Here is a 27,395-nt window from a genome sequence, read left to right on the forward strand (position 1 = left end):
ACGTTAAAGTATATTTAGATGAGACAGGTTCTTGCTCATCAGCAAGATCGTCTTAAACACACCCTGAAGTACTTAAAGAACTAGCCAGAGCAATTTCCGACCATTAACAAGCATTTTAGGGAGTTTCCTTGGCTACATCCACCGTATATTTTAAGCAGAGGATGGTGTTTATGTGCAAACCCATTTACAGCATCTGAACTGATTGACTTCCTTGACTTAGAGGCAGAGTTGGGGTACTCTCCGGAGCAGGGATGAAGGGAAGCTTCACTTTGCTGTTTCCTATGGACTCACACACATTCACGTACCTTTGACATGGGCAGACTGGAACATACTACATGATTCTATGATTCTGTATATAAAGTCTGCTATCATCAGTCCCGAAACACTCAACAAATGTCAAGGTGCTGGAGTGAGTGCAAAGGAGGGCAACGAAGCTGGTGAAGGGCCTGGAGAATAAATCTTATGAAGAATGATTGAAGGAGCTGGGCCTGTTTAGTTTGAAGAGGAGGCTGAGAGGAGACCTCATCACTCTCTACAGCTACCGATAGGACATTGCAGAGAGGTTGGTGCTGGTCTCTTCTCACGGGTAATTAGTGATAGAACAAGAGGGAATGGCTTCAAACTGCAACAGGGAGGTTTTAGACTGGACATTAGGAAAAATTTTGTCACAGAAAGAGTAGTCAGACATTAGAACAGTCTGCTCAGGGAGGTGGTTGCGTCACCATCCCTGGAGATGTTTAAAGGTTGTTTAGATGTGGTGCTGGAGGAGATGGTTTAGGGCTAAGCTTTGCAGAGTAGGGTTACTGGTTGGACTTGATGATCCCAAGGGTCTTTTTCCAACCTGAATGATTCTATGATTCTATGACTTTTCAGTGATGCTGAGCCACTGTCTGGCAACAGAATTTTCTGGAGGTGTTTTCCTCAAAGATACTTTCCTTTCATGCAGGAGGGACAGAGGCATGGGCAGGGTAGCAGAGCTCGGAAACCAGTGTCTGGACAGTGCACCCATGGCACGCTAAGCCAGCCATAGGGACTGCTAAAGTGTGGAAGATATAGCACAGCGGTGCATCAGGTTACACCGGAGTCTGAAGGACAAGCATGGCCATGAAAAGGAGAGAAGATCTTAAAGGGCCAGAAGAAGTGAAAGAATATCTGTAGGAAAATGGTAGAACTAGACCCAGGGAACTACTGAGCAGCCAAACCCATTTTGATGACTGGAGGGGCATCAGAACAAACAGCAAAACCATTTGTAAATGGCTAGATAATAAGGTGATTCAGAGAAGACAACATGGATTTGTCCAGAATAAATTGCGAAGCCAGTATAATTTATTTTCTTTCTTTTGTTTCAAAGAAATAGGCCTCATGAAGAAGGGAGGGGCAGTCAAGGTTACCACCTCCATCCATCTGGACTAAAGTTTTTGGTCCAGGCTCAAACAGTGACATTCTTATAACCAAAGTAGAGAAATATGAGTTAGGTAAAATCACCATGATGAGGCTGCTCAAAGCAATGTGCTCAAAGAGCTTGCTGTCAGACTCTGAAGATGCTTCAAGTGAGACCCTCCAGCTGTCAGTCCTGGTCTTCTTTTGATCAATATTTTCATTAACAACTCCTATTACAGAATAGGGAAGCCCCCTTGAGAGGACAAGGCAGTTTGCAGGTCATAATTATGTCTAAAATGATCTTGATAAATTGGAAGTAAAGCCTGAAAATCAATGTGATGAAATTCAATGAAGATAAGAGCAAGTACTGTGTTTAGAAAGGGGAAATTAAATGCATGGATGTGAAACAGGAGACAACTGGTCAGGCAGCAGGGTGCCAGAATGGGGGCAGTGTAGCAGATCACGACCAATGGTCTTCAATGCATTTTGCACAAAGACATGTGTATTTCTGATTTATTAGTAGTAATATATGATAGAGGAGGCTGTAAGTCCTCTCTGCTAGTATCTAGGGGTGACCCTGTACCATGTGTTTGCAGCTGCAGAGAGAGAGAAAGAAGAAGAATAAGAATGGTGGAAACTTGGTGAGCAGGACCTGGAAGCAACAGTTGAAGCAATTTGTTTTGTTGAATTGGGGAAAGAGAGAAAGGAGCAGTGACAGAGCAACCTTTTCTTGCCCATTTGAAGACTTACAAAAAGGGAGTAAAGAGTTGTTCTCTAGGTCCATTGGGGAGGTGGTAAGGAGTAATTGACTTGACTTTTGGTAATTTCCATATAAGGGGCACTGACATACAGGGAAGTTATTGAGTGCCTGTTGTGGGAGGCTTGTGAGAACAAGGTATGTGAATTGTCACCAATGGTAGGGGTGTGTCTGATCTTGCTTTAGAGCAGAATAGATGGCCCTTTTGGGTCCCTCCAAACCCTGCATTGTCATGATGGCTTTGCTTAGAGCTGTTAGCACTGAAAAGATGTTGTTCCCAGGTCATATTGGCGAAGACCTTACCCAGCAGCCTAAGGACTTGATTATTTGGTGGAATCATCTGAGAGTCTTACTTGCCAGTGTAAGGGTGACCTGAGGATTTGATAATATCTTTGTGTTTCTTCTTCTCTACCTGTGGCAGACTTTATTAAGCTTTTTAGGCATTGAATGATCAAATTATTCATATTTCACTTGGGGCAGGTGTCAGCAGGGCCATGGTACTCCAATGTTGACAGAGTGCTTCTTGAATAATAATTAACGTAAAGGGAAAAAAATTGCTCATCAGCTGATGTGCACATGTGGCATGTGACACCCCACAGTTGAGCTTTGGCAAGTCGAGGTCCAGCAAGAGGGATTTGTGTTGGCAGGTGTCACCTCACAAGAAAGGCAGGCAGATCCTGCCTGTGGCTTCCTGCAAAGCACTCAAGTCAGCCTAATGGCCAGAATGATTTTGACCAATTGTATTTTGTCAGTATGAGTGACTAACAGCCTCCGTGCCATGAAAACTGATCAAGTGTTATTACTTTTGTAGGAGTGACATCAGAAACATGGTGGTCCAGTCTCACTGGACAGGAGCCATTACCAGTTGCCATAGAAAAAGTTAATAGTACTTCATTGCTAAGAATTAATGGATTATTGCCCTGCTAACCTGCTGTACCTACGAGTGAACATGCAGGGTTTAATATTTATTTTTCCATGAGCAAATACAGGTTTGAACAGTCTCAACTTCTTTATAAATAAACAGGCTTTAAGAAATAAAAATGAAAAGTATTAAGCTCTTATAACAGCAATGAGTTTCACATGTTAGTTTTGCACTGCAAAAATAGCCAGGTTAAAGATCACACTAAAAATAACAGCGGATCCTTAATTCTATTAGAGGTCCCACCGTAATCAGGCACAGAGAAGAGAGAGACTTACTACTCTATGTCTACTTGTCTCCTTTCTGCTGTTTACACACATTTTCCTTTCTCTTGAAGTTCTTTACTGTTACTGTATCATAACTGAACTTTTGTTGTAAATTGTTTCACACAGCCAGAATTCTGGGTTGATTATCATATGCTTTAGGAAAGAATTGATTTCTTGCCACTATGCATATTGTTGTCTGGTTCTCTCGTCAAATGTCCCACCCAGCACAGCATGGATACTGATAATGACAGGAGGTTGTGCCACATTCACAGGCCTCTGGGAGCAAAGAAAAGGCCAGTTCTGAGCAGATGCCTGATTTGATTGCAGTATCATGAAGGCTAATTTCTCTAATAAGCATTTATGGGATTCAGAGATCAGCAGAAAAAAGATCACAAACATGATTAAGGTGTCAGAGGCGTTGAAAGAAAATTGAAAGTATTAAGTGCCAATTTCTGTTTTCTGAAATTCAAGCTAATGTCACTGAGAGCTGCTGACAGTCATCTGTAAGCAGATCCTGATGCCCTTGAGGAACTGTGTTCAAGCTGTCTACAATACGTTCCTAGCTCACATACTATTCACTGCTTTGAATGTGGGAGCAAGAGTACCCAAGCAAATCAGCCTACTTGCTTTTTGGGGCTGATGATTTCACCTGTCTGTGTAACAGATGAAGAGAAGTAGTTGTGACACCTAACTGAGTACCGAGAGTAGAGTAGATCTCCACCAGGAAAGAGGGTATTTGGAGTGGGCAAACCTTGGGGAAAAGCTCTTTGCTGATAAAGCTCTTTGCTGATAATGGTGAAAAGAATTGGCCTGAGGAAAAAAAAAAACCCACAGAAAACCATGAGCTCATGATAGCACTTAGGCTGCGGGTCACCTCCACACGAGATTCCTGCAGTACCTTGTGTTAGCATAGACATGAGGTCTCAGGAGTTGTGTCTGCACAGGGTGATCGAGGTGGACTCCAGCCTTTGAGCCTTCATCCATGTATTTTCCACTGGTGTGATGGGCTGTCACTCGGCTGTAGCTTGAGTGCAAAATGTTTACACTGTACCTGGCAAGAGCAGAGCTGGGAATTCAGCTGCAGCTGCCCCTGCACAGCTCAAGCAGGGCTCACTCTTACTGAGCATCTGGACAGACACTCTGATAGGGGACAAGCTGGGCATCTCCTTCAGAGGGGTCTGGACCATCCCTGATCCTAGCATGTGCACTGTGTAAGTAACCTGGATAGTGGCTCTAGACTTCAGAATAGCTCATACCCATGCTGGCTTCAGTGCAGGTATTGTATCACCTGCATTTATCTTCCACGTGAGCCTCAGGACATTGCTGTGGTCAGGCTGCAGGTTTTGGATACTGGAGAGCCCCTTTTCTTGCAGTGTAGTTCTGTCTCAGTAGAGGACATCTAAGACACTTGCCCTAACCACTCCCAGATGTAAATGGCAAAACCTTTGCACAGTGTTTTCATAGGAGATACTGTCTTGAGAAAGAGCTTCTCCTGCCTCAAGCAAAGTCAGTTTATCTTAGAGGCAGGCTAGGAAGTGTGATTGCTTTTCTTAAATATTTTGGAAAGTAGACTGAAGAGGAAGAACATGAGTTAGAGGAGAGCTGTATTAGACATAAAAATAAAACCATTTTATTTTCAGACAATTATAAAGTGGTATTTTGAAAAGCTCTGATTTTTAACACTTTTTCTGTGCAAAGTATAAGGCACGATAACAGAAGTGATTCCACTTGGAGACTTATAATTTCTCCCGTGCAAGGTATATGCCTCTCGAGACTGTTCAGTTGCACCTTGTGGACATTAAATTGTCTTTTTAATGTATTCTCAGATGCATTCATTCCACATTTTATTTCTTCTTCATCAAAATAGTGTGTTCTAGGTAGGAAGCCTGTTCACTACAGGATTAATTACTCTTTGCTGTATTTTCATGCTCCACAGAACTTCACAGTATAAACAATTTTACAAAACAGAATTAGCACCATTTTTTCCCAAGGAAATATCATCAGAATACCCAATCTGTGTAATTAAAGTATGGAGAATGCTGCTTGTTTTCTGGAGTAGATACCAGATAAATAGCCCATCATAGATAGAGTATTTGGTAAGCTCTAGGATAATCATACCCATTTATCATGTTTATCGGATGATGTTTAGGGAAATGTGTCTGCTGCACTGCTTGGACAGGAACAGATATATCTTTGAAAACCTTAGCAGAACCTGCTGAAGTGCTTGTCCCCATCCTGAACTGACAGATGCCCACAAGAGTGTGTGCTGACAGGCCCAGTGACAAGTCATCCTTTTCCCTTCAGTCTGATTGAATTCCCAGATCTGAAAATCGAGCGTTCTTAATGCTTTTGGTCTAACTGAAATGTCTTTTCTAAACTGTAAGCCATTTATCTGAGTTCTAATCTCTCCTGCTGAGCTGTCACAGTCAAAACGCAAATCTCCTTACCAGGCAGACAGATGCTCTGAAGGTGTAGGGAGGATTTCAGTTTTAATGGAGACATTTTCATCTCCCTGAAACAGAAGTGCCCCAAGGACCCATGTCACGTGTTGCCTGTGAGGGCTTGCCTGCACCCGACATAGGGACAGAAAGCTAAGCTGAGGCTGTCTGGCTGAAGGGTAGCTGTATGGCACTGACTTGCACTAATTAGCCAAATGGGAAGGGGCGAGTTTTTGCAAGGTCAGTGATGTACTCGGCTGTCTTGGAGAACTTTCAAGGGCAACACTGGTGTGTTTGGTGATGTCTTAGGGATCTCTGGGACGATGTTGTGCCATAGTGCAGAGTGCTGCGAAGCTCAGACACTCTACAAGGCCCATCTTTGATGGCAATGCTCCCATTGCTGCTGGAGATGGCCACAGGAAGGCTTTGCCACCTCTTTGAAGCATCCCTGCAGAAAGGTGAGCGACCAGCATTCTGGGGACACTTCTGAAATGGCCTGTGGACATAAAGGTGTCCACACATGCCATGTCCCAGCAGGCCTCTGGGGTGGCAACCAGCTGCTCTTCAGGAAGGATTTCGGAAGACCCTGATGAGGACATGGGGCTTTGTCCTGCTAATGATGAGTGCTCCATGCTGACTGGAACTGTCTTCTTGTTTTAAGGTCAAGTGGCAGAAGGATGACATGGACAACAATTTGAACTTCTTCTCCATCTCCTCAGATGGACGGATTGTTTCATGGACTTTAATTAAGGTAAACAGTAGGTGGCAATTTCTTTTCCCAGCCAAATTATAACCAATTATCTCCAAAGTTCAATGATGCATAACTTTATTTATTATGAGCCAGGTTTGAAAGGAAGTCGCAGCAAAACATTGCAGGTTGAGTCACAGCTGGGTCTATGGCTCCATCTTAAACACTGAAATAAGGAGAACCAGCCTACTCCGTGCTCAGAACCTAACCTTCATCCTGCCTACACCTCCAGCACCCCATGGACCTGGATGCAAAATATCATTTTTCTGCTTTGCAACTGCAGGAATTCAAAACTGGTCTTTGCTCTGAAACTTTTCTTTACTGAAGAGAGTTAGCTAAAGACAGAGCAGAATAATCTTCTTTCGCTCCCTACTTCAAGACTTTCACCCACAAAATGCTCCTCTGCAGATTGCAGCTCAGAATGGGAGAAGGACAGGGCAAACTTCCCCTCTTGTGGCTAAAGTGGCACAGAAGCAGCTCACATTTGTGGTGTGACGGCAACATGCAATCAGGCAGAGGGCTTCCTCCTGCCATGTCACACCCAAATCGACTTCTGTTAACTCATTTGCCTGCCCTGCCTTTGTTGGTTTTTCTTTTGCAGTTCATACATTAATAGAATCTTAGCACAAATGTCCCTAAATGACCCTTAAATTTATGTCTCTGAATATCAGCATGTATTTTTTCTGTTGGCTATTTGATTTCACATTTTTAAGATTTCCATTTTTTTTGCTTAAAAAATAACTGAATTGCCCAAAATACGAGTTTGAAGCAGCTGTCCCATTATTTCCCAACAAGCAAAGAAATTTCTTTACACTCTTGGAAGCTCCTTTTTTCAACTTTTCCTCAAGCTGCTCAAGGCGTTCCTGTTCTGAAAATTTTAGGCCTTGCTGTCATGGGCAGGAATTCATGCCTAACATTGTATGTAAATCTTAGTCTTGTGTTCACTTCAGGAGTGAGAGCCTCTTCCAATGAACACAATAGGCTCATGCAGATGGCATTGATTATTAAGTTATTTTTTATAAACTCTTCCAAGTTCATACATGCAGTTTTAGGTAAGAAAAAACCCCTCCCATATGTCCCAAGTCCTCCCAAAAGAGCTCTCAGAACTCCCTAGACAGGGTCAGGCAATATTGTCCCAGCACTCAGCTCCTGTTTTGTTCCCTGCACAGAAATGCCCAAGAGATTTATGCTGAAGTGGTTAATACATGCCTACAGCTAAACAAATCCAGTTGAGGTGACTTGGCATGTTACGTTTATCAGCTGAGTCCCGGTAACTGAGTGTGCTCAGCCTGCTCCACTTAGGAGGCAAGACACACTGGTTTAAACCTCTTAATTCAGAGAAATGCCAAACTTGGGACAACCTAAGAATCCCCAAAGGACTCTGATGACAACTCGCCTGGTTCTTTGCAACATATCTGTGATTCGTCTGTGTTTATCTGTGTTCCCACATTGTAAGCTGGTGTTTTATTCTGTTCCTTGAGCATATAGAGCTATCTTCTTAAGCATCTTTGGTGTGACTTGTGTGGCAGACCTGCATCTGCTTAGCATGATGTCATTTCTACTTATTCCTGGCACCTCTGATATAAACTTAGCCACACTCATATGAAAAGCACTACTTTAAGATTTTTTTGAGGTAAAGTTACCTCTGAAATTAACAGAGCTGGTGTATATGTAGCAGGCAGCGGTGGAAAACAGCAGTTTTAGGTGCTGACTGGTTTCCTTTTCTTTTGGCTGGAGATTCACAGAGAAAGCAGGAAACAATATGAAAATGGTGTTTTGTTACAATCTGTTGGTTTGTACCCAAAAAGGAGAAATGGACAGTCTGCTTGAATTCCAGTGTTACAAAGGAGCTATCTCCATTATTTTTTTTTAAATAAAATTGAAGAGACTCCAGAGGTCTTCTATTCTGCAAATCCATAGTGCAAATAGGGAATAAATGAAAGGGAGCTTTGTTAATCTCTTTGACAGGACTATCCAGAAGTAAAGCTTCTTCAAACACTGATAGCTCTTTGACACTTCCAAAGCTGAGAGCAGAAAGTGAATACATCCATTCTTACTTCCAGCTGGATATTTGGCAAGCCACACTCACAATTTCTATAGAAGAGTTGTCAAATGTTATCCAGGAACAGTTGATCTGCCTTGACAATAATGGTTGTCTCTGCTAGAAGTAGACATGAACACTTTGACAGGCTTCATGAGACAGCACGTGAGCTGTGTATGCTTAGGCTATTGGCTTGGTTTGAGGTCGTCACAAAGGTGTAAAACAGCGAGGAAGGATTCAGCAATTCTGCAGCTGAATTACTCTACTCTCCTAACTTGGATGCACCCATTGCCTATAAAAAGTAGAGCTATCAGAGCCACATTAAGGAATTGGTCAGGGTGCAGCCTGGCACTACTTCTCAGGCTGATCAAATCCTAGATTTGATTAGTAGCTGTAGTTCACCCTTCCTACGCTACCTGGAGCTAAATTACTGAGCAGCTCTGGGCCTCGTTTATCACTTGAGGCTAATAAAAACTAAAAGGAAACAGGCAGCTTCAAGGCCTAATTCACTAATGCTTACAAAGTGCTTTACAATTGTTAGGCAGAAGCAGCATATTATTGTTGTTCAGTATTCCTGGAAGGCCAAACTGTCGACAGTCTGTTTACCCAGAGGAGTATGTGAATGGCTGTGGTGACAAACAGCCCCAGGAACAGATGTATTTTCCAGATTGTGAAGCTGGGTACAAAATAAAAGTAGCACAACAGGGAAGCCTGCACAAATAAGATCTTTTGTAAAGGCTAGAGTCTACAGAAGCTGTCCACACAGGCCTCAGTCAGGTGGAGGTGCTGGGAGACATCTTCAGAAGAAAGGCTGCAGGTAAGTGTGTGCCTAGAGAGGTCTCCTGTGGCTTGCCCTTCTACCAGAACAGAGAGTTAAGTGTGCTAGCACACCTCTGGAACTGCCCAGATCGTATATTTGACCTCAGACACACTGGGTATATCAACATGATCAGCTGCAGGCAGCTCCAAAGCTGCTCTTCAGATCTCTCGTGTCACCACCAGCCACGGCTTGGACAGGGAAGGTGCTCTCTGGAGAACAGGCAGACCTAGGAGCCTGAGCAGAGGCAAGTGCCTGCTCAACATGTCCTCACTGTGCTCCCAGCAACCCACCAGCACTCCTGTTTGGATGGGCAACAAGCAGCACATGGAACATGCTCTGCTCCTGGGCGCTCTGAGCACTGCTCTTCGCAGTTCATGCACACATGTAACAGCATATATGGACTCCTTCTTAGCACTGCTTCTGCCATTACCCACAGAATCTGACTCGATACAGCTCATGTGCTGCCAGAAGTCACTATCAGAAGGTAGGACTCCACAGGTTGCAGGAATCTATCCTGCTTCTTGCTGCTCTCTCAGAGAAGAATTACTGCCAGCAATAGGCCAGGGCATGTGGGTGTGCAGCAGTGAAAATTACTGAAAAGGGAGTACATTATTTTATGGGTTTTCATCTTTTATGAGCTTTCTGTAAGTTTGTGCCACCAAAGTACAAAAAAAGGTATCTTACAGAAAGCTGTTCCCTCTGAACTGCAGTATGGAACAGATGCTCACAAGGTCTTCTCCCAGCTTCCCTAACATTCAATTCCCTAGTATTGACTTTGCCAGGCAGAATCTCTTTTTCCACCTGAGTCCTACTCGAAGCTTAGAGAAACTTCAACGAAAGCTTGATTCACTGAGCTAAGTTATGTTTTGTTCTCACAGTGCTCCAGTGGGAAATCTGCAGATTCATGAAAACATCCAGTCCTCAGCCCACACTGCTCACTAATTTAATCTTTAGTTCTTTGTTCTTCTTATGAACCCTAGGGTATTCTTATATTCACAACCAACTCCATTCTGCAGTGGCAATTTCATTCCCAAAGCTAGTCTAAGAATGGATCTTTGCCCTCTCATTGTTTCCTCATACTCACCCACATTGTGTCTATTTTCATCTGTCTTCTTACCTCGACTATAAAGTCTTTGGGGCACAGCCTTTTTGCTCTATGTTCTTATATCACCTGGCACAGCAGTGTCATGGCCTGCAGTGAGAGCTCGTTAGAGATCTGCTGATAACAGCAACATTGGGCACTTTTCCCTTGAGGGACCTGCTTGCTAGATGTTTTTGTTATTTGAATCTCAGAGCCCGTGAGGTTGTGATTATTGAGAAATGAGGCTGCTCTGGGGATAATAATAGGACGGTAAGAAACAAAAACTGGCAAGGTGTTAAGTTACTATACATTAGTGTGGGTTTTAGTTGTCTCCGTGATAATATGCAGTACTCAAACCACACAGGGTGATTTCACTTAACGCAATGATTTAAGCTGACAGCGTCAACCTCCACTCAAAAATGTCGACCCTGAAACCCAAAGCTTTCCATGTCAGCTGCGTATTCCTGGGTAATGTATCAGTGGCTCTCAGTTGCAGTGCACCAAAGCATCAGTTTCCTGGAGCTTTTATGCAGAACAGCATGTTAGCAAGTTGCCAACTATAAGCATGAAACATTAAGCAATTTTTGGACAGCTTTTAAAAATTCCTGTGTAAAATTTGCCATTTCACAGTGCTGAATGTCTCTGTATTGTTGCTGTAAATCATGTTATTCACGTGGAATCTCCTCTGCCTGCAGAATGAGCTGGTTCATACAGATGTCATCAAGCTGTCAGCAGAAGGAACGACAAAGCAGGGGCCAGAGGGGCTGCAGCTGCAAACACTTGGTAGGAGCCCAAGTTCTTGCCATGCTGATTAATTACTGACACAAAGCCTCTAATCAGTCATTCTGGGGAATTAAATTGGGAGTGGGGTATTGAGATGGAAAAGAGCTAAAGAAGGGTTACGCCTCCTTGCTTTCATCATGTAGTAGGGCAAAGTCTATCTGGAGCAATAGCCACTAACTCAAGTTTTGCTGGTTACGTCCTACTTTTGCTTGCAGAAAAAGAGAAACATTAACTCAAAAATTATCTGTTTTACTGGAATATCCCAATGCAGACAAGGCACAGGCATTACCTGTCAAAACTACATCAGCTTTGTTCTTCCTACCAGACATTGATCTGGACTGGCCAAATCATGATAAAAAACCTCTCCTGTTTCCTGGATGCACAGCTCATCCAGCCAGTGATGGGATGTGCCTCATTGCCTTTTGGCTCTTTAAAAGCACAGCTTCTTCTCTAAACTACAACTCCAGGGAAAGTGGAGAGAGTACAGTCCTTCTAGGATGAATTCCCTTATCCTCACCATCGTGTGTTTTAGACAGGATGAGATGAGTCAGTTCTGGAGGTCCTGGACTACACAGGGAGCCTTGAGAAATTCCTTAATCATCTACTACACCTGCTTTTGGCTGTTGCCTGGGTTTGGAGAAGGCACGTGCTCTGCATTTAATGATTGCTCTGTTTCTAAGCTAGTAGCTGCTGAACAATTTGTTTTTGAGAAGGTTTGCATTGTCATGTAGGTTGCAAGAGACCCAACTAAAATAGTACACTGCAGAACTCCCAGGAGCTTTGAGATTATTTGTTAGTGTTACTGGGAAATGGATTTTCAGAGATTTGTCTTGAATATTTAACAATCTATTTAAATGTTAAAAATGCAGATAGTATTATAGGGTTGAAATGACCTTAACAATTCCTTTGAGGACTACATATTGTTAACATTTAAGATATAATGTTTAAGACAGCTGCCTTTGCAGTAAGGTCTGTGTGCTTCTAAGCCTTGTCTGCTCATTCCTGTTTCTCATCTGCTGATTGCTGTGGGTGTCCCTGCTGGTCTGCAGCCCGATGTTGCTCTGGCACTCAGCAAACATCACATCTTCTACTCAAGGACCTTACTGAAATCTTCTTTCACCACCATGAGAATTGGCTTTCTTGGATGATGTTGCATCTGCCTCAGGACCAGAAGCCACAAAATCTCAAGGAGTAACATCCTGCTGTAGTTGACACCTGTTTTTAAGAATAGTTCACAATATTGCTTAGTTCAGGTCTTTTGAAGTTAAGAGGATCCTTCTGTGCCTGGCAGAAGATTTCTTCCTAAATCACAGCCTTTGCTATTGGCTTTACTGAAGTGAGCCTGCTAAATGGCATCTCAGCTAAGGATGAAAAGGGCACATGGTGTTTCCTCTCTGGGCTCTTTTATACATAGGAAACCATACACATTTTTATGAATACTAAGCAAACAGAAAAGAACTTTTCTTTCTCAATAGGAAGAAGGTCCTCTTACACTTGCACCAGGGATTTTAAATTCTTACCCAAGTGAATCCAGGGCCAATCTGTTCTTCCAGTTCCCTTCCAGTTCTTCCAGTCCCCTTTTTCCTTACTGTGCTGACTTTTCAAATGGCAGGTCTTGTGGACAGGCACAACTTGGAACATGTTTGCAGAAGGGCTGGCTCTAATTTCTTGAGGGAGGTTTTGGCTAATTAAATCACTTCTGAAAACATTGGCAGCGTATGTGTACCATGGGCAGGGAGCATGTGCTGTCCAGATGAACTAATTCTCTGTCTGACAGACCTTTCTTCTGCTAACAGGCTGCGGGACATCATTTGATTTTCACAAAAAGATAGACCATTTATTTCTCGTTGGTACTGAAGAGGGAAAGATCTATAAGGTAAGAATGGTTTCTTTGTCCCTTGTTTTACATCCTCTGACCCATGCTTGTCTTTCAGGTTCATCGTCTTAACTGTGCACTGAGGCAGTAACAAAGTACAGCTTCAGAGCCTGGTCCTGCCCTCCTTCCCTGTTGTAAGCCCGAGACCAGCACAGAGCCACAGAGGGTCGCAGGGAGCACTCTGCAGAGACCCAATTAAGACCTTATTTTGCAGAAACGTTTTTCATGCAAACTGCATCCCAGAATGCTTTGCAGATGACAGCTGTGCAAGCGAGGTGCTAACTATGATCAGAGCACAAGTTAAAAGACATTGATCCTCTGTCCTCATGGCTATGGGGAAAAGGCAGGAAAAATCTCATCCCTTTTACCTTTTAGACCTGAGCAGTGGTGCTAACGAAGCCTTGTTTCCTATGGATCAGTGTCCCGTAGCCTTGCCCTTACACAATTACATCCCAGATCCCTCTTCCAGTCCCACTTTCTCCTTTCCTACCTGTCTTCAGTTCCTTGCTATGTACGCTAATTCTTCCTCCCTCTCATCACCCCCATCTCATCACCAGCTCAGTGACCATGCTATAACCTGCTCCACGCTATAACCTGCTCCACGCTATAACCTGCAGACAGTGCTGGTTGCCTCCCCTGCGGTGCCCTCCAGCAGCTGAGAGATGTTGGCCAGCCAGGTCTAGCCACTGGTGAGGGCAGCAGCCAAGCTTTTCTTTCCCTTCCCAGGGTGGGGGCACTGCCTAGATGTTTGCATTTTATGTTCATCCCTTATTATAGAGCGTGTAAGATTTAATATTGCCAAGTCCTGCATGCAGCCAGCTTTGGCTGAAATTGCCAGTGAGGTCAAAAGTTGTTTGGGAGGAGAGACAAGCAGACAGCAGGACACAGACACTGTGTTTTCTTAAGAAATCAAGTTAAAAATAGGAAATTTTGAGCTCTGCTGTACTTAGCCTTGAAAATAAAGCCTGTAGATGCTTACTCATGTAACTTTTGTTTGTATAGCATTACTCTGAGCTGGCTTTGTGGTAGGGGGTGCACCATCAGCAGGAGGCTGACATGCAGAGCAGACCCATCCGGCCATCCCTAGAGGACGCTGCAAGCTCCTTCACCATGTCCTGCCTGCAAAAGGGAAACAGAAAAAGAACCCAAAGAAAATCATATTCTGAAATCAGTATGAATCATTTAGGCAAGCTGGACATTACAAATATGTACTCTTTCCAGAAGGAGGGTACTGACAGAAATCTCTTCCTCTGTCATGCAATATTTAGGGAGGATTTCTGAGTAGTGCTCAGTTGCATTGGAGAAGACAGTTGCAAAAGGGAGGTGGAAGAAATGGGCGTACTGGTCCGATAGGCAATGGGCAGCCAGGTAGGTGCAGTGGCTTTTTGTTGATGCTTTCAGGATACAAAGCATCTGTTCAGCCATGGGCAGATGTTCTGAGTTGGCTGGTTGCCCATTGGTATTTCACTCCGTATTGCTTGGATACCATTGTATCTAGTCCTGTTCAAATAGTAGTTATGAACCACATTTTAACTTCCTCTATGCTGGTGAGTAATGGATGTCAGTGTTAGGTGAAGGCCAGGAGAAAACATTCAGGAGAAACATTCAGGCTGGTGCCCTGGCGGAGTTACATAGCAAAGAAAATCCTTCATGACCGAATAGGAACAGAATTTAATAGCATCTGCATTGACAAAGCTCTATGTGTTCCTGCCTTGAATGACCTTAAGTGAAACTAGAATGAGGATAGGGTTTTAATATAAGGAGTGATCCCAGTCGTGAAGCCAGGCAGATATTTTTTCCACTTCTTGGGTGGACAAATGCGGAGAGATACTGTTCTATACAATCCTGTCTTTTATTGGTGCTAAGGCTGATTTCAGGGTTGCTGGTAAGCAGCAAAACATTCCTGCATTGGTGAGGCTTAGTGAAAAGTGGGACCCCTCTCATGTCATGCAACACTACCCTATAAAATTCAAGTGTTCCTGTGGGCAGGAAGAGGCAATCTTCCATCACTTCCATCCATTGTGTGGGCTGACACAGGGAAGAGAAATCTTGTGTCTAACACAAACCAGCATCCATAGTATCTACAAAAATGGAGAAGCATGCTTGTACCCTTAGCATTCCCCAAGAGGTCACTACAAGCATTTTCAAAAGTTTTGGGATCAACTGCTGCTCCAGACATTTCTTAAGGACTACTATACACCTCCATCACACCTTTTATTGAAACACTGCACATCTGAGCCCATTACTGGAGCTGCCTGCAGACTGCCTCCCTGAGCCTTGCTCCACTCAGATGACAAGGACAGTGACATTCCTGCAGCTGTTTGAGCAGCTCTCGGGTGTGTGACAGCACTGTGCAGGAGTGAGCTACTCAGGTCTCTGTGCTGCACTTGCCCTTGCCACTGCACACTGAGTGAGGGGGACAGATGTCTTACATGCTACTTGAGTCATGAATCAAATATGGGTTGCTTTCCACATGGGCCAAATTTTAGATTATTTATTAAATAAATTAGAAAGAGAATTTCAAGGAGGCTTTTTTTCAGAGACCAGGCATGCCCACAAATAGCGTGATAATATGTTAATTGCTTTGCTGCGGAACAATTACAGTGAATTTTTTTAAAATGGCTTAGTTAATAGCATTTCTGAAGCCAAGAAATCATTATCTTAATTACACACAGACCTATCTATTGCCCTTTTACATAGAGGACAAACTGTTTCTGCATGAATATGATTCTGCAGTGCAAAAATCGCCTCTGTGTATCTTGCTTGCTGTTTAGGAATTGTTCAGCTTTGGTATCAAAAAGTATGATCTGTGGGATTCGTATTGAAAAATTATAGTGGCTTCACCTTTTGGTCAGAATTACTTCATAATAAACAGGGCTTCGACAGAAAAAAATGTGATGAGATTTGAAGGGATTTGAACATACTCATTTAAGAGAGAGGTCTTTTTAAGTCTTAGGCAATTTGAATATAATAAAACTCAATGCAAGTCTGTAGAGAAGGAAAAGGTGATTCTAATTTTAAACAAAATTAGTTTTGCCCATACTCATTCTCTTATACTAAGCACCAGGACATTTGTATCTATTCAGGACAGGATTTCTTGTGGTTATGCAGATGACAAAGGATGCTCGCTGCTGAGTCCTACCGCATCTCTTGGGTTTTCCCTGAATGATGATGACAAACTGGTTCCCAGGCAGGCTTCAACTTCCACCGACCCTTTGCTAATGGAGAGATCATTTGCCTCAGTGTCTTGTTTTCTCTTAGGCAAAGCTGTTTTCCTTGTCTGGATATTTTATGGCTTGAGTTCTCTTCCTTCTTGTCACCTTATCTTTGGGGCTTCTACTTGTTCTGTCCGGTATTCTTGTCACTTGACTGACTACATTTGCCGTCACAGGTTCTTCCTTTTACCATTTCCTGACGTATTCACATGCCTCTTTCTGTTCATAAGCCTTTCTCCAAATCTCAGCATTTCTGTTACAGATCTCTGCAAGAAGGCACTGAGCAAAACCCAGAAAACACTCTGGTGTTGCTGGTAACAGCTGTCGTCACAACATGGAACACGTTTGTGTCAGTTGTTTCTGAAGAGCAGCTGGGTGTGCTGATCCTCCTGGGAGTGCCAATGTTGGGCAGTACTCTTTCTGTTGCCTGATAAAAACCTCCTTTGAAAAAGAATCTTTTTTTATTTCTATATTGCCTAGAGTCTCAGTGTTTCTGTTAGTGGACTAAAGAAACCCTCTGCATCATAAGGACACTAATAACCATCCATTCACCATGGGTACGAAGGAGTTTTGTGGCAGGCTAGTGTCTAGTGTAAACTGAAGTGTTATTAATGAAGATTATTTATAAGTTTTGTGTCCTTGGAGTTCTTCCTTCTTCCCAGTATTCCTTCCATGTGTTTTGTAGCCCTGTCACCAATTGTTTTCATACTCATTTCCTGTATTGCCATAGACACATTCTTGCTTTCCTGTCTCATCATAAAAATACCATTTACTATTAACATGCATCTATCGCCATTTAAATAGCAGAAAAACACTCTCAGCAAATTGGAGCAGTGCTCTAGAAGATCAGACAGGCTGCACAAATGCCTCCTCTCTGAATCTACTCATCCTCTTCAAAGCCGTCTTGTCAGGAGTTAGGTGTCACATTTTCCAGTGGTTTTGTTTTCATCCTGACATGTGTCTAATAACTGTAGGGTTTTTAAAGTGAATAGCAGGGGAAGACTTTGCCAGCAGTTCTCGTTAGCCCAGAAACCTTTTATTCATTAAAGTCACACTTCTTTCTGAGCTTTAACTCAAGTTTGTGGTGTTTCTTCAAAAATGCATCTTGGGAAGAACATGGCCTTGTCTCACACATCAGAGATTATACCAAAGGTGGTGGTGAACACAGTGTGGGTCTGACAGGCACTGCCAGAGCATGGTGTATGGCTTTAGGCTAAAGCAGGCATGCAGCATTCATTTCTCACAAGGCACACAGCCAGGCATCTGCCCTGGAGATCCTTTTTTGCTTCGGATCTCGTAGGAAATCCACAGATCCCCTTTCTGTCATGGCCTGAGCCTCAGCTCACGCTGCAAAGCCAGTGCTGTGGGTTAGCACATCTCAGAGTATGAGGGCCCCCTCCTAGCAGTGCCTGCAGAGCTGCACTGTTACAGGGCTTAGCCCCAACATGGCTTTAAAAACAGAGTGCTGAGCATTATAGTTCTGCTGGATGCAGACAGATCTGATTACAATCTCAATCTTCAGAGTCCTCAGGTATTAGGGACTGCAGTCCACATACTTGGAAGGACCAGTGGATGAAGCAGCTTCTCTCTTGTGTTAGTTACTTATGACCTATTTTGTCTGCTCCCAGCAAAGTGATTTTCAAAACAAGCCAAGTACCAATTTTCCCGGTGGATGAACATTAAGAATTATGTCGTGAAGTTATGAAACATGCAATTAAATGAGATTTCGGTCCCATAATCACACACAGGGACAGTAACTCAGAGACAGAGTATGCAACAAACTATTAGCAAGCTGTAGACACAGTCTGTAAATCTCAGTGGGACATGAACTACTTTCTCCTCTCCATTTCCTCCAACAGGAAGCCTCCCAGGGATGCAGTTGCTGCTGCTCTGTGAATAGTTTAGCACCCTCAGACCAGTACCTGCACCAGTGCACAAGAGCACTGGAAGAAAATAGGTCTGAGTATCCAGTGAGTGTCATCTGTAATAAACAGTTAAGCCTTCTGAGCTTTGGCTTGCAAGAATTAGTCAGGTAACACTTCGGCAATGCTGCTGCTTGAGCAGATGATATGTTGTTCCTCCTTAGGGAGTATTGAAAGGTTCTGAAAAGTCCTTGTACTGACAGTACCAAGGCAGACCAACAGAAAATCCTGAAACCAACGCCAACATGCTGTGTGGATATAGCTTCTGTGTGAGAGCACAACGAAGAGGACCTTACTTGTGAGATGAGGTCCTTGTTGCTAGCAAAGGAAGCCTGCAGTCCTCGCAGGGAGGAGGAGGTTTGGGGAGGACAACCTCTTTATTTGTGTATACAGAACTGACAGGATCTGGATCAAGCCTCATGTTCTGCTCCTGCAGTCAAGCAGATTGTAACTTCTTCCTCACTTCATGAGCTCACACACAAAGTGATTTTTCCAAGGCTGTCAAATGTTTTCCAGCTCTTGCACATGTCCTATGTTTTGCTATTCAGTAGTACCTGCAGCTGTGATGCTGCTAGCCTAACCCCTACATGCATATGCAGGGTTTGCCCAGTTTACAGGCTGATGTTGGCTGGGGTACAAGGTGGCCCACCTACCCATGAGGGACATGCCTGAGTGCTGGCCAACACCCTGTTGTTCTCACGCACCTCTGCGAAGCCATGAGTGGCACAAGACAAGGAGCTACAGAGCCATGTGATGGGCAGGCTCTCAGGCAGACTGTTGCATGGTGATGGCAGGGAAGGGACTTTCGGCATATTCCCTAAATCCTTAGAGCTAAAGGATGTGATAGGTCATTTTTGTGCTGAGAGCACTGTTACTGGAGGTTTTAATTGCAACACTTCAGATATACATGGTGCCATGTGCTCCTGAGCTACACAAGAGCTGTTTTACCCCACCATTCCTGAAAACCTTTTACAGAGCAAGACAGGAACTTCTGCCGTGGAGAATGGGCTCTGGGGCCCAGCTCCAGGTGTAAATCCAACTAGAAAACTTCAATTCCTACCTCTGTGTATTGCAGAGAGAAGCTCAGTGTTGCCTTTGAGTGGGGTGAAACAGCATGTGCTAAATTATTTCGTTTCTCTAGGACCCCTGGGTACCAGCCACCTTTTCCCAGCCAGCCCAGAAGAGCCTGGGAGGACATGCAAGTATTCAGAGATGTCTTTCTGCAGAAATACGAGCTTCAAAAAGAAGGTCTAGCTCTAATTGCTGACTAATTCTTTCCATTGTAGTGTTCAAAATGCTATTCAAGCCAGTTTCTGGATGTGTTTGAAGCCCATCACATGGCTGTGGACTCAGTCAGCTGGAATCCCTACCACTTGAAAGTCTTCATTTCCTGCAGCTCTGACTGGACAGTCAAGATCTGGGATCACACCATCAAGTAGGTCCTGCTGGGTCCTGGCATGGACAGGGAGATCCAGCCTGACATTCCAGCTGCATATGCCAACCCTGCTTAAACTTGTCTCAGTTTCCCTCTTAGGTGTTCATATTGCTAATTGCTCTCTTATCCCTGTTTTTGGGGCTGATGACTTAGATCTGTACACCCCAGGTGTGAGATATAAGATCTAGTGTTGGCTGCCCCAGGAAAGTGCCAAAGAGTGCATCTCTGCACAGAGCCTGGCTGCTCCACTTTTAACCTGGCTTTCTTCAGACAGGACCTACTGTGGCAGGATTATTCTTCTAGAGCAATGTTATAGAGAAATGTCAAGGGCTGCCTTACAGCTTCAGGCTCCAAACGCCTCTGAAGAGCCAGAGAGGCAAAAAAAAAAGCATTGGAACATGTAAAAATACGTAATGAAGTTCAGGGTTAGTGGTTGAGGAATGTCTGGTTTCAATCAGGAAATTGATTTTGTTGTCAGAGTCAAATATTTCCTGTTGCCAATACTGCTCTAATATTCAATGTTGTTGTGAGAAATCCAGAGAGGCAAAATCACTTTTTCCCATGTGATTATTAACCAGAGAGACTCCATCTTGCTGTGTGTGTTGATGGGAAACTTTCGAAATGCTTTCAGAAAGAAACATGCTACCTTCCTTCTCGTCACAGAAGGACCAAACCTGACCCATTTGGGTTGCTTTGCCTTTTGTTCAGAGAGATACCCTTGAGCAACAGAGCCCGTAGCATCAAAATGTTTATAGCTCAATGTTTCACTTCCAGAGCAGCATGTGTTTAAATGAGTTCTTCTCCCTGGGTCTTTTTTTTACAGGACTCCAATGTTTATTTATGACCTGAACTCTGCTGTAGGGGACGTCACGTGGTCCCCTTACTCCTCCACAGTCTTTGCTGCAGTCACCATCGATGGCAAGGTGAGAGGCTGGGAGCAACACTGTGCTGATTTGAGCTGAGAGAAAGTCAAGGGAGAGGTGTGTATGTCCTGTGTGGGGACAGGTGAGCCCAATCGTGACCAAGCATATCAGGGATATGCCTCCAGGAATCCACCACAGGGATGGACTGATTTTGCCTGAATTGCTTGCCTCAGGTTGGCAGGGTCATTTTGGTAGCTCAAGGCCCTAAAACTATTAATTCATTTTTGCTCAGACTGAGTACAGAGGACACAGAAGTCATAAAGCAACAGAGATAAGGAAACCTGGGCAGCAACATTCCTTACCCTTTCTCCTGCTAAGGTCTTCCACACCTCCAGAAGCAACAAAGGCAAAACATCTCTCAGCTGCAGCCCAGTCATGCAAACAGCTGATGTTAAATAACAAATAAGAGGGATTTTAGCAGATGCCGAGGATCAGCTCTTGCTGCAGCCTTGACAAACCCATCAGAAATCCATGTAGGCCTTCTTGGTGCTTCTTTGGGCCCAAGCCCTACCAAACTTTAGCCAAACCTCCCTGCAGTCCTAGTCTGCTCCTCTTACTCCAGGGATGGAGGTGCTCAGAGGACAGAGAGGGAAGTAGGCTTCAAGGAACAGGCTGCTTTTTCCCATGCTTTCCTGCCCCCGGCATGCATATCTCTGGGCATGAGTTGCTCAGTCCTCAGTGCTGCTCCTGCTGCATTAAGGTAGGTATTGCAAATGCATGCAAGTCCTTGCTTGCTCTCCTGTTGATGGATCAGTGCAGGCATGCAGGTTGCATATGCCAGGAGAAAGACACTTGACTACCTCTATGCAAAATCAGTTTATTAACCAGTGCACCCCTGGGGGTGGAGAGATGATACTTCAGATCAGAGCGCCCCTGGTACAAGCTGACATCAGGGCAGTGGTTCTGAATCTCCGAGGTATAGAGAAGCAATAGAATAAAGTGGTTATATACTTAAATTGATATTTAAAAATCAATTATAGTAATATGCCCAGGCTCAGCCAATAGAACTTTGTTCCAATTAAATAAAATTGACTTATCCCACTGTGTGAGGCTATCTCTAAGAGTAATGATTTGTTAATGAAGTACTTAGACTAGTCCTTATACTGAGATGATAGCAGGTATATTTTTGCCTCTAGCCATCCATGCTAGTAGCTCAGGTGGTTAATTTGAGCCTGGCAAGTAGCCAGGGCAATTAGCTATCCATCAATACTTGTTTTGTACTGTAAGACCACATTGCTCTGTCACCATGGTCTGTATGTTTTGCTGGTATAAATTGGAAAGTCTGTGCAGTTTGTCCAAATTACTCTAGAAAAAAGATGGCCTTTATATATCTCTATCATTTAATTGATGCCTTGGCAACTTTATTGCAGTTTAACCTTTATGTTATAGCAAAAAATTCATTTCACTGATACACTGGCTCAGGCTGTGAATTTGTCTCTCCCGAGCTAAGCAATAGAAATCTCTTTGCTGAGGCACCTGGTCTCTCTGGGAAGCTCAGGATGCCACAGGCTACAGAAAGCAGTGTTGATACTTTTCGCTCGCAGGAAAGGTCAGGGACCTTTGTTCATGAATCTGTCTGTCCCCGTTCTCCCATATACCAAATGAAGGACCTGCATGAGTGGAATGGGTATGCGTACCCCAGCTGTGTCATCGTGCCTAACTGGGACAGGGTTTTTGTGAGAGCTTTAGCTGCTGCAGAGAAGCTCCTACAGACTTGGCAGGAGTTTGTGCAATGGGTCCTTTCAGCCCTGGCTTGCCCTAGCCACTGCTGCAGTGACTCTAACTGTGTTGCAGAGTCACTTTAGCTGCAGCATCCATGGGCCTGGAGTTCATATGAGGCTACAGATAAGGCAGAAGACTGTCTGACTTGGCAGCGCTTCACCCAGGATACTTCACCTTGGCTATTCTACTTCGGATCTAATTCAGTAATCCTAACTAGATCCTAATCTAGGAGGATCTAATTCTGCTTTATGCCTTTAATCTCAAACTCTGAGTGGCCATCAGCCGGGAGCAGCCTAGAATCAGGCTGCCTGGCAGGAATGGTCCAGGCAGGAGCTGCCTTTCCATTGCAGTAGGCTGGCCAGGACTGATGGTGATAGAAATCCTGGGCCTCTGCCTTAGCCACTATCCATGCTGGTTGCAGCAGGGTGTGTCTGAGTCTTGGTTCAGCTTCTGTTCTAAACAGAACCTCCTAGATTTGCAGTGGAAGTGAAAAAAATAGTTGTTTACAGCCTTTTCTTTCCTGGACTTACTCCACTTTGTACCAGAGTGCACTTCCTGAAAATAACTCAGTGCCTTGCAAAGGGCATTCTCCATTAATGCTGTGAAGAAAATCTACATTAACAGGATACTCTGTGATACAGAAAACTGCATGACGTGCAGCCAGAAAATAAAACATTAAAGACCTCCTCTTCGTCAACAGCCTCTAGCTTTGCATCCGCAGATAATTATGCCTGCAAAACTTGAAGGTTGCCTGGAGGTGTTTTGGAAATCAGGCCCTAATTGCAGACTTAAAGGGATACCTGGCATATTTTTAAAATCACATTTCCTTATTAAAGCTGTTGCTATGTGCCCAAAATGTTTGTATCAGCCCCCTAACTCCTAAGACTGGTGTGGAAACTGGTGCATTTTGAAATCTAAAAATCTCTCAATATCCATGAGTCTGGGAGGTGGAGATTTAAGAAAAGCTGTAAATTTCAGGGTATTATGATAAACTGTGTGTGTTGGGACCTTGGCATCTGCTTCAGTAACAACACCTCTTCATAAATAACGTGAGTGTGTGTGTTCTGCTGCTGGTGCAGTGGATACTAACTGTTACGATTGCTCTTCATCATGTTCTGGGTAATTTCCTTAGTCTCCTGCTCTGCCTGATGGCCATTTTATTTCAGAATGAGCATAAATGATTTGCAATGAAAATTGAAATAAAATAAAATGATCACTGAGACCATGCCAACACTACGTGGAAAAAAAGCCGCCCAATTTTTTAACTAGGTGCCTAAATAAGTGGTCTGATTTTAAAAGAACTGGGCCGTCAACTGGTTTTATGGAAGTTAGTCTCTGCTGGATGTACTCAGAGGAGTTACTATGGAGCATTCAGCTTTACTTTCAGTCAGTATCCTAAGGCCACCACAGTTTTGCTCTGTGATTGCATTTCAGATGACACTTGCATTCCTTGAAGGCTCCACAGTGGTTCCTAAAGCAGACAGGTGGAGAGATCTGTTATTTCCAAACATGACTCCTGCAGCTCAGTTGGCTGGCAGCAGCTCTGTGCTCCCTCCAGTCCATCTCCTACAGGGACCTGTACTGATACTGATGTGATTAGTGCTGAAATAAAATGAGGTTAGAGAACACCTAGTTTAGTTTAGGTTGTAAATGGTAAAAGCCTGACATGAAGAAAAAGGCTCTCTGGGATGAGAGATTTACTTTGGAAATAAAAAAAAATGTCAAGGTAAATTTGGACACTTGGACCTTTATACTTAGGGTGCAGGAAATCTGGAGATGTTGGTCAGCTTATTTTAAGGGCAGAGGGCAGGGAAACGGAAGAGAAGTGGGATTCAATCCCTGCAGCATTCAGCAAATGGGAGTTTGCTTTAAGCCCATCCCAAACTTATGCTTAAAGCAGAAGAAAAAATATTGAAACATGTAAAAGCAAGAATCATACCTGAGATTTCATTCTTGGGCTTCTTTTATTTACTTTCCTTAAGTAAGGAAATGGTGTTGGCAGATTGAGCTGTACAGGGGCACTTCTAGCTCACGCCAGTCATGAGGATGCTTTCTTTTGCTTAATTCATGCATGAATTTTTACCCCTGTTAAAAAAGCCAAAGACACCCATGTCACAAGTGTCTCCAGATGGCTGGATCTCAGGGGCAACAGCTGCCTCATGCAATGGCTGAAATGGTGTGGTCAAGCTGGGCTTGTTCAGTCTGGGTAAGGAACCTAGCAGCAGCCTCCCAGTGCCTACAAGAAGGTCATCAAGAAATTGTCACCAAGCTCTTCACAGCAGTGCATGAAAGGGCGATGAGACACAATGGCTGAAATGAGCTGAAACGACAGATTTGGACTGGGTATAAGGAAAAACTTTCACTGTGAAGGCAGTCAAATAACAGAACAGCTCCCCCAGAAAAGTTGGGCTGTCTCTGTCCCTGAAGATTTCGAAGGCCAGATTGGGTACACCTCTGAGCAACCACATCTGACCTCCAAGCTGACCCTGCTTTGGGCAGGAAGTTGGAATAAGGACTTCTGGGGGTCTCTTCCAACCTGAATTATCTTCTAACCCTGTGACACTTTGAAATATCCTTGCATGAGAAGGAGAATCACAAGGTTTTTGCAACAGGCTTAGGAGCATGCACCAGGTGCAAGTCCATTTGCTGTCATATTTTTGTGGCTTGTGTCCCTCATGACTAATAAAGCAAGACCCAGATGGTCTTATAGCCACCTTTAGTAAATATTGATAGCCTCAAGATAAATGCCATCCAAATGTGCCCTCTGCAAAGAAAGCTGCTCAGACATATGCTCCAGGGCTTTTCCCCATTAGTGAAACTGTTGCCCTTTAAGGTGTGATATATTTAAAACAACACAGACTTTTGGGAAATTAGCTAATAGTTCATGCTGCTTAGAAAGTGAGTGTGCCCTTTTTCTGCTTATATAAACATATTTTACTGTTTTGGGTGAGAAGTCTTGAAGACCACGTTCATGTCGTGTCTCACAGGATAAGACGCTGAAGTGCCTGTTGTCTTGATAGCTACCCTTTCCCAGCTAGGAGAGAAACACTTCTTTAGCACTGGCATGCCTGTGTGTTTGTAAAGCAGTTTGTAGAAACTTGCTGCCCATTTAACATTGGCTGGTGGCAAATGCCAATCTGTCTTTAAAAGCAATGAACCATTTTGCGGATAAGAGGCTTGCTAAACATTTCAGGTTTGCAAATACTTCTCTGGGTATTTTGTACCTAATCCTGCCTCTCCTGATGGGGCATGATTCAGGGTTGCCAGCAGACCTCTCAGCATCAGTCAGTGCTTTTGCTCTTGGGAGTCAGGACTGTGAACCCCTCACAGCTACAGATGCTGCTCTCTGCAGCATGGCTGGGGTGATTGCAAAGGTGTAAAAACAATGAATAAGTGTAGGTCCCTTTGCCATCACCTAGAAGGACATTTGAGTAGGCTGAAGTGGGCAGGAGCTTTGAATGGCTTTGAAATTTGCATTCGTAGCATAAGTGATTGTTTTCCAGTAAAACTGCTCATTTTTTTCTTCCACAAAACCTAAGAGGCTCCTTCTTATTTCCTGATGAATCTTTGAGATTGGTGTAGACTGCTGGGCAGACTTACATCTACTTTAAAGCAAGGGCTGGTGTTACGTCAAAGCTCAATAAGGTGGATAAGCAGAGTCCCCAGCATTAATGCTGTCTCCTCTTTGTGTCAGTTTGTTTGTCCTTTTGTCCTCTCTTCTCCTCCCCCAGCCACCAGGCTCTCTGTGCACTGGCATTTCTTTCCCCTAGCAGCTGCTTTCAGAGAATAAAGCTGGCCTGTAAGACTTAGGTTTGTCCTGCAGAGTCCAAGCCCTCACCTCTATCCTGCTCTCATCCCATCCCATCCCATCCCATCCCATCCCATCCCATCCCATCCCATCCCATCCCATCCCATGGTGCTCTGGTGTGCTCCAATCCTCAAGAGGTACATCAGGCACCTCAGAACGCTACTTCTCACTCTCATCCATTAGCTGCTGAGTTGCCGGTGAGGTGACTTTTATCAGCATGGTGGCTGGTTTCAGTGCTAAATCAAACTGATAAATTCAAACTCATTTTGTAAGCGGTTTTGCAGGGATTGTTCCTTACACAGATGCTCACAGGCCAGTTTTCCATTATTAGTGCTATTGTTCTTTCAGGTTATGAAGTTGAACATTTTGACAAAATTCACCTGCTGAGATTAACTAGTTCATTCAGTTACGCTGGAACTAAGTTTGCCTTTTCTGCTTGCATGGACATATCTGAGTAAAAAAATTAATTGGGCAGCATCTCCAAAGATTTCATTGATTCGCCTGTTAAACTTTGCATGAAAACCTACTGGGAGCACACACCCCGTTACCAATATCTGTGAGAGTTTAGAAAGCTGCTTTTAGGTGCCTCTCTCCTCTTCGTTACTAGCAGCCACTAAGAGCAGCCCCTCATTTAGGTTTAAATTTGTGAGTACGAACAATTGGCATGAGGGCCACTGAGAACCTCCAGCTGTTTGCTTCATTCTTCTATAGGGAGGCAGCAGCTTCTGATGACCTGAAATCTGTGCTGGTTTGTTTTAAGTGCCAGTCTCCAAACTGGGACAGTTTGATATCTGCCTTATGAGCAGCTTTGCTGTCCTGCTAGACCAGTGGCTGCTTCTGTCATCAGGCTTAATGCAGCCTTTGCTTTTGCAACTGCCTGCCTTTGCCCATGCCCCAAGCCCTAGCCAGGACCCTGCCAATGTGTGAAAAGATGGAGTTTGGCTCTAGTCTTTGAGGATCTAGTTTCAGCATGACATCAGGGGTGTCATGGTTCAAGCCAACTGCCCGGGCCAACAACAAAAAACCACACAGTTTACTGCTAACTCCTCGCCCACCCTCATCTCCACTGGGATGTAGAGGAAGGAAACTCAACCCAAAAATCTGAAGGATTAAGGGCAGGCAGAGTAATAGTCTACCACTTAAGATGATGGGTGAAAAAACAGAGTAGACTTGGGGAGAAAACCTAGATTTAATTCACCACCACCATTTACAAAGTAGGACAGTGAGATAGGGGGGCCTCTCCAGAAGGATACAGGTGACC

At 43.9% G+C, this 27,395-nt stretch overlaps 1 protein-coding gene across 1 annotated transcript in view; it reads left to right on the plus strand.

The window, feature by feature from the left end:
* DNAI1 (dynein, axonemal, intermediate chain 1) overlaps positions 1 to 20,604 on the plus strand; it is a gene marked incomplete at both ends in the record, with an annotated part of 68,144 nt that extends 47,540 nt beyond the window's left edge. The window contains 5 exons of the mRNA XM_009878316.1: positions 6,422 to 6,511; positions 11,146 to 11,233; positions 13,030 to 13,109; positions 19,533 to 19,681; positions 20,505 to 20,604. Coding sequence (XP_009876618.1) covers positions 6,422 to 6,511; positions 11,146 to 11,233; positions 13,030 to 13,109; positions 19,533 to 19,681; positions 20,505 to 20,604 — 507 coding nt within the window. The remainder of the gene's footprint in view (positions 1 to 6,421; positions 6,512 to 11,145; positions 11,234 to 13,029; positions 13,110 to 19,532; positions 19,682 to 20,504) is intronic.
* Between the last annotated feature and the right edge of the window lie 6,791 nt (positions 20,605 to 27,395).

This window comes from Apaloderma vittatum, unplaced genomic scaffold (genome assembly GCF_000703405.1).
Source record: "Apaloderma vittatum isolate BGI_N311 unplaced genomic scaffold, ASM70340v1 scaffold1381, whole genome shotgun sequence".
NCBI classification, from domain to species: domain Eukaryota; kingdom Metazoa; phylum Chordata; class Aves; order Trogoniformes; family Trogonidae; genus Apaloderma; species Apaloderma vittatum.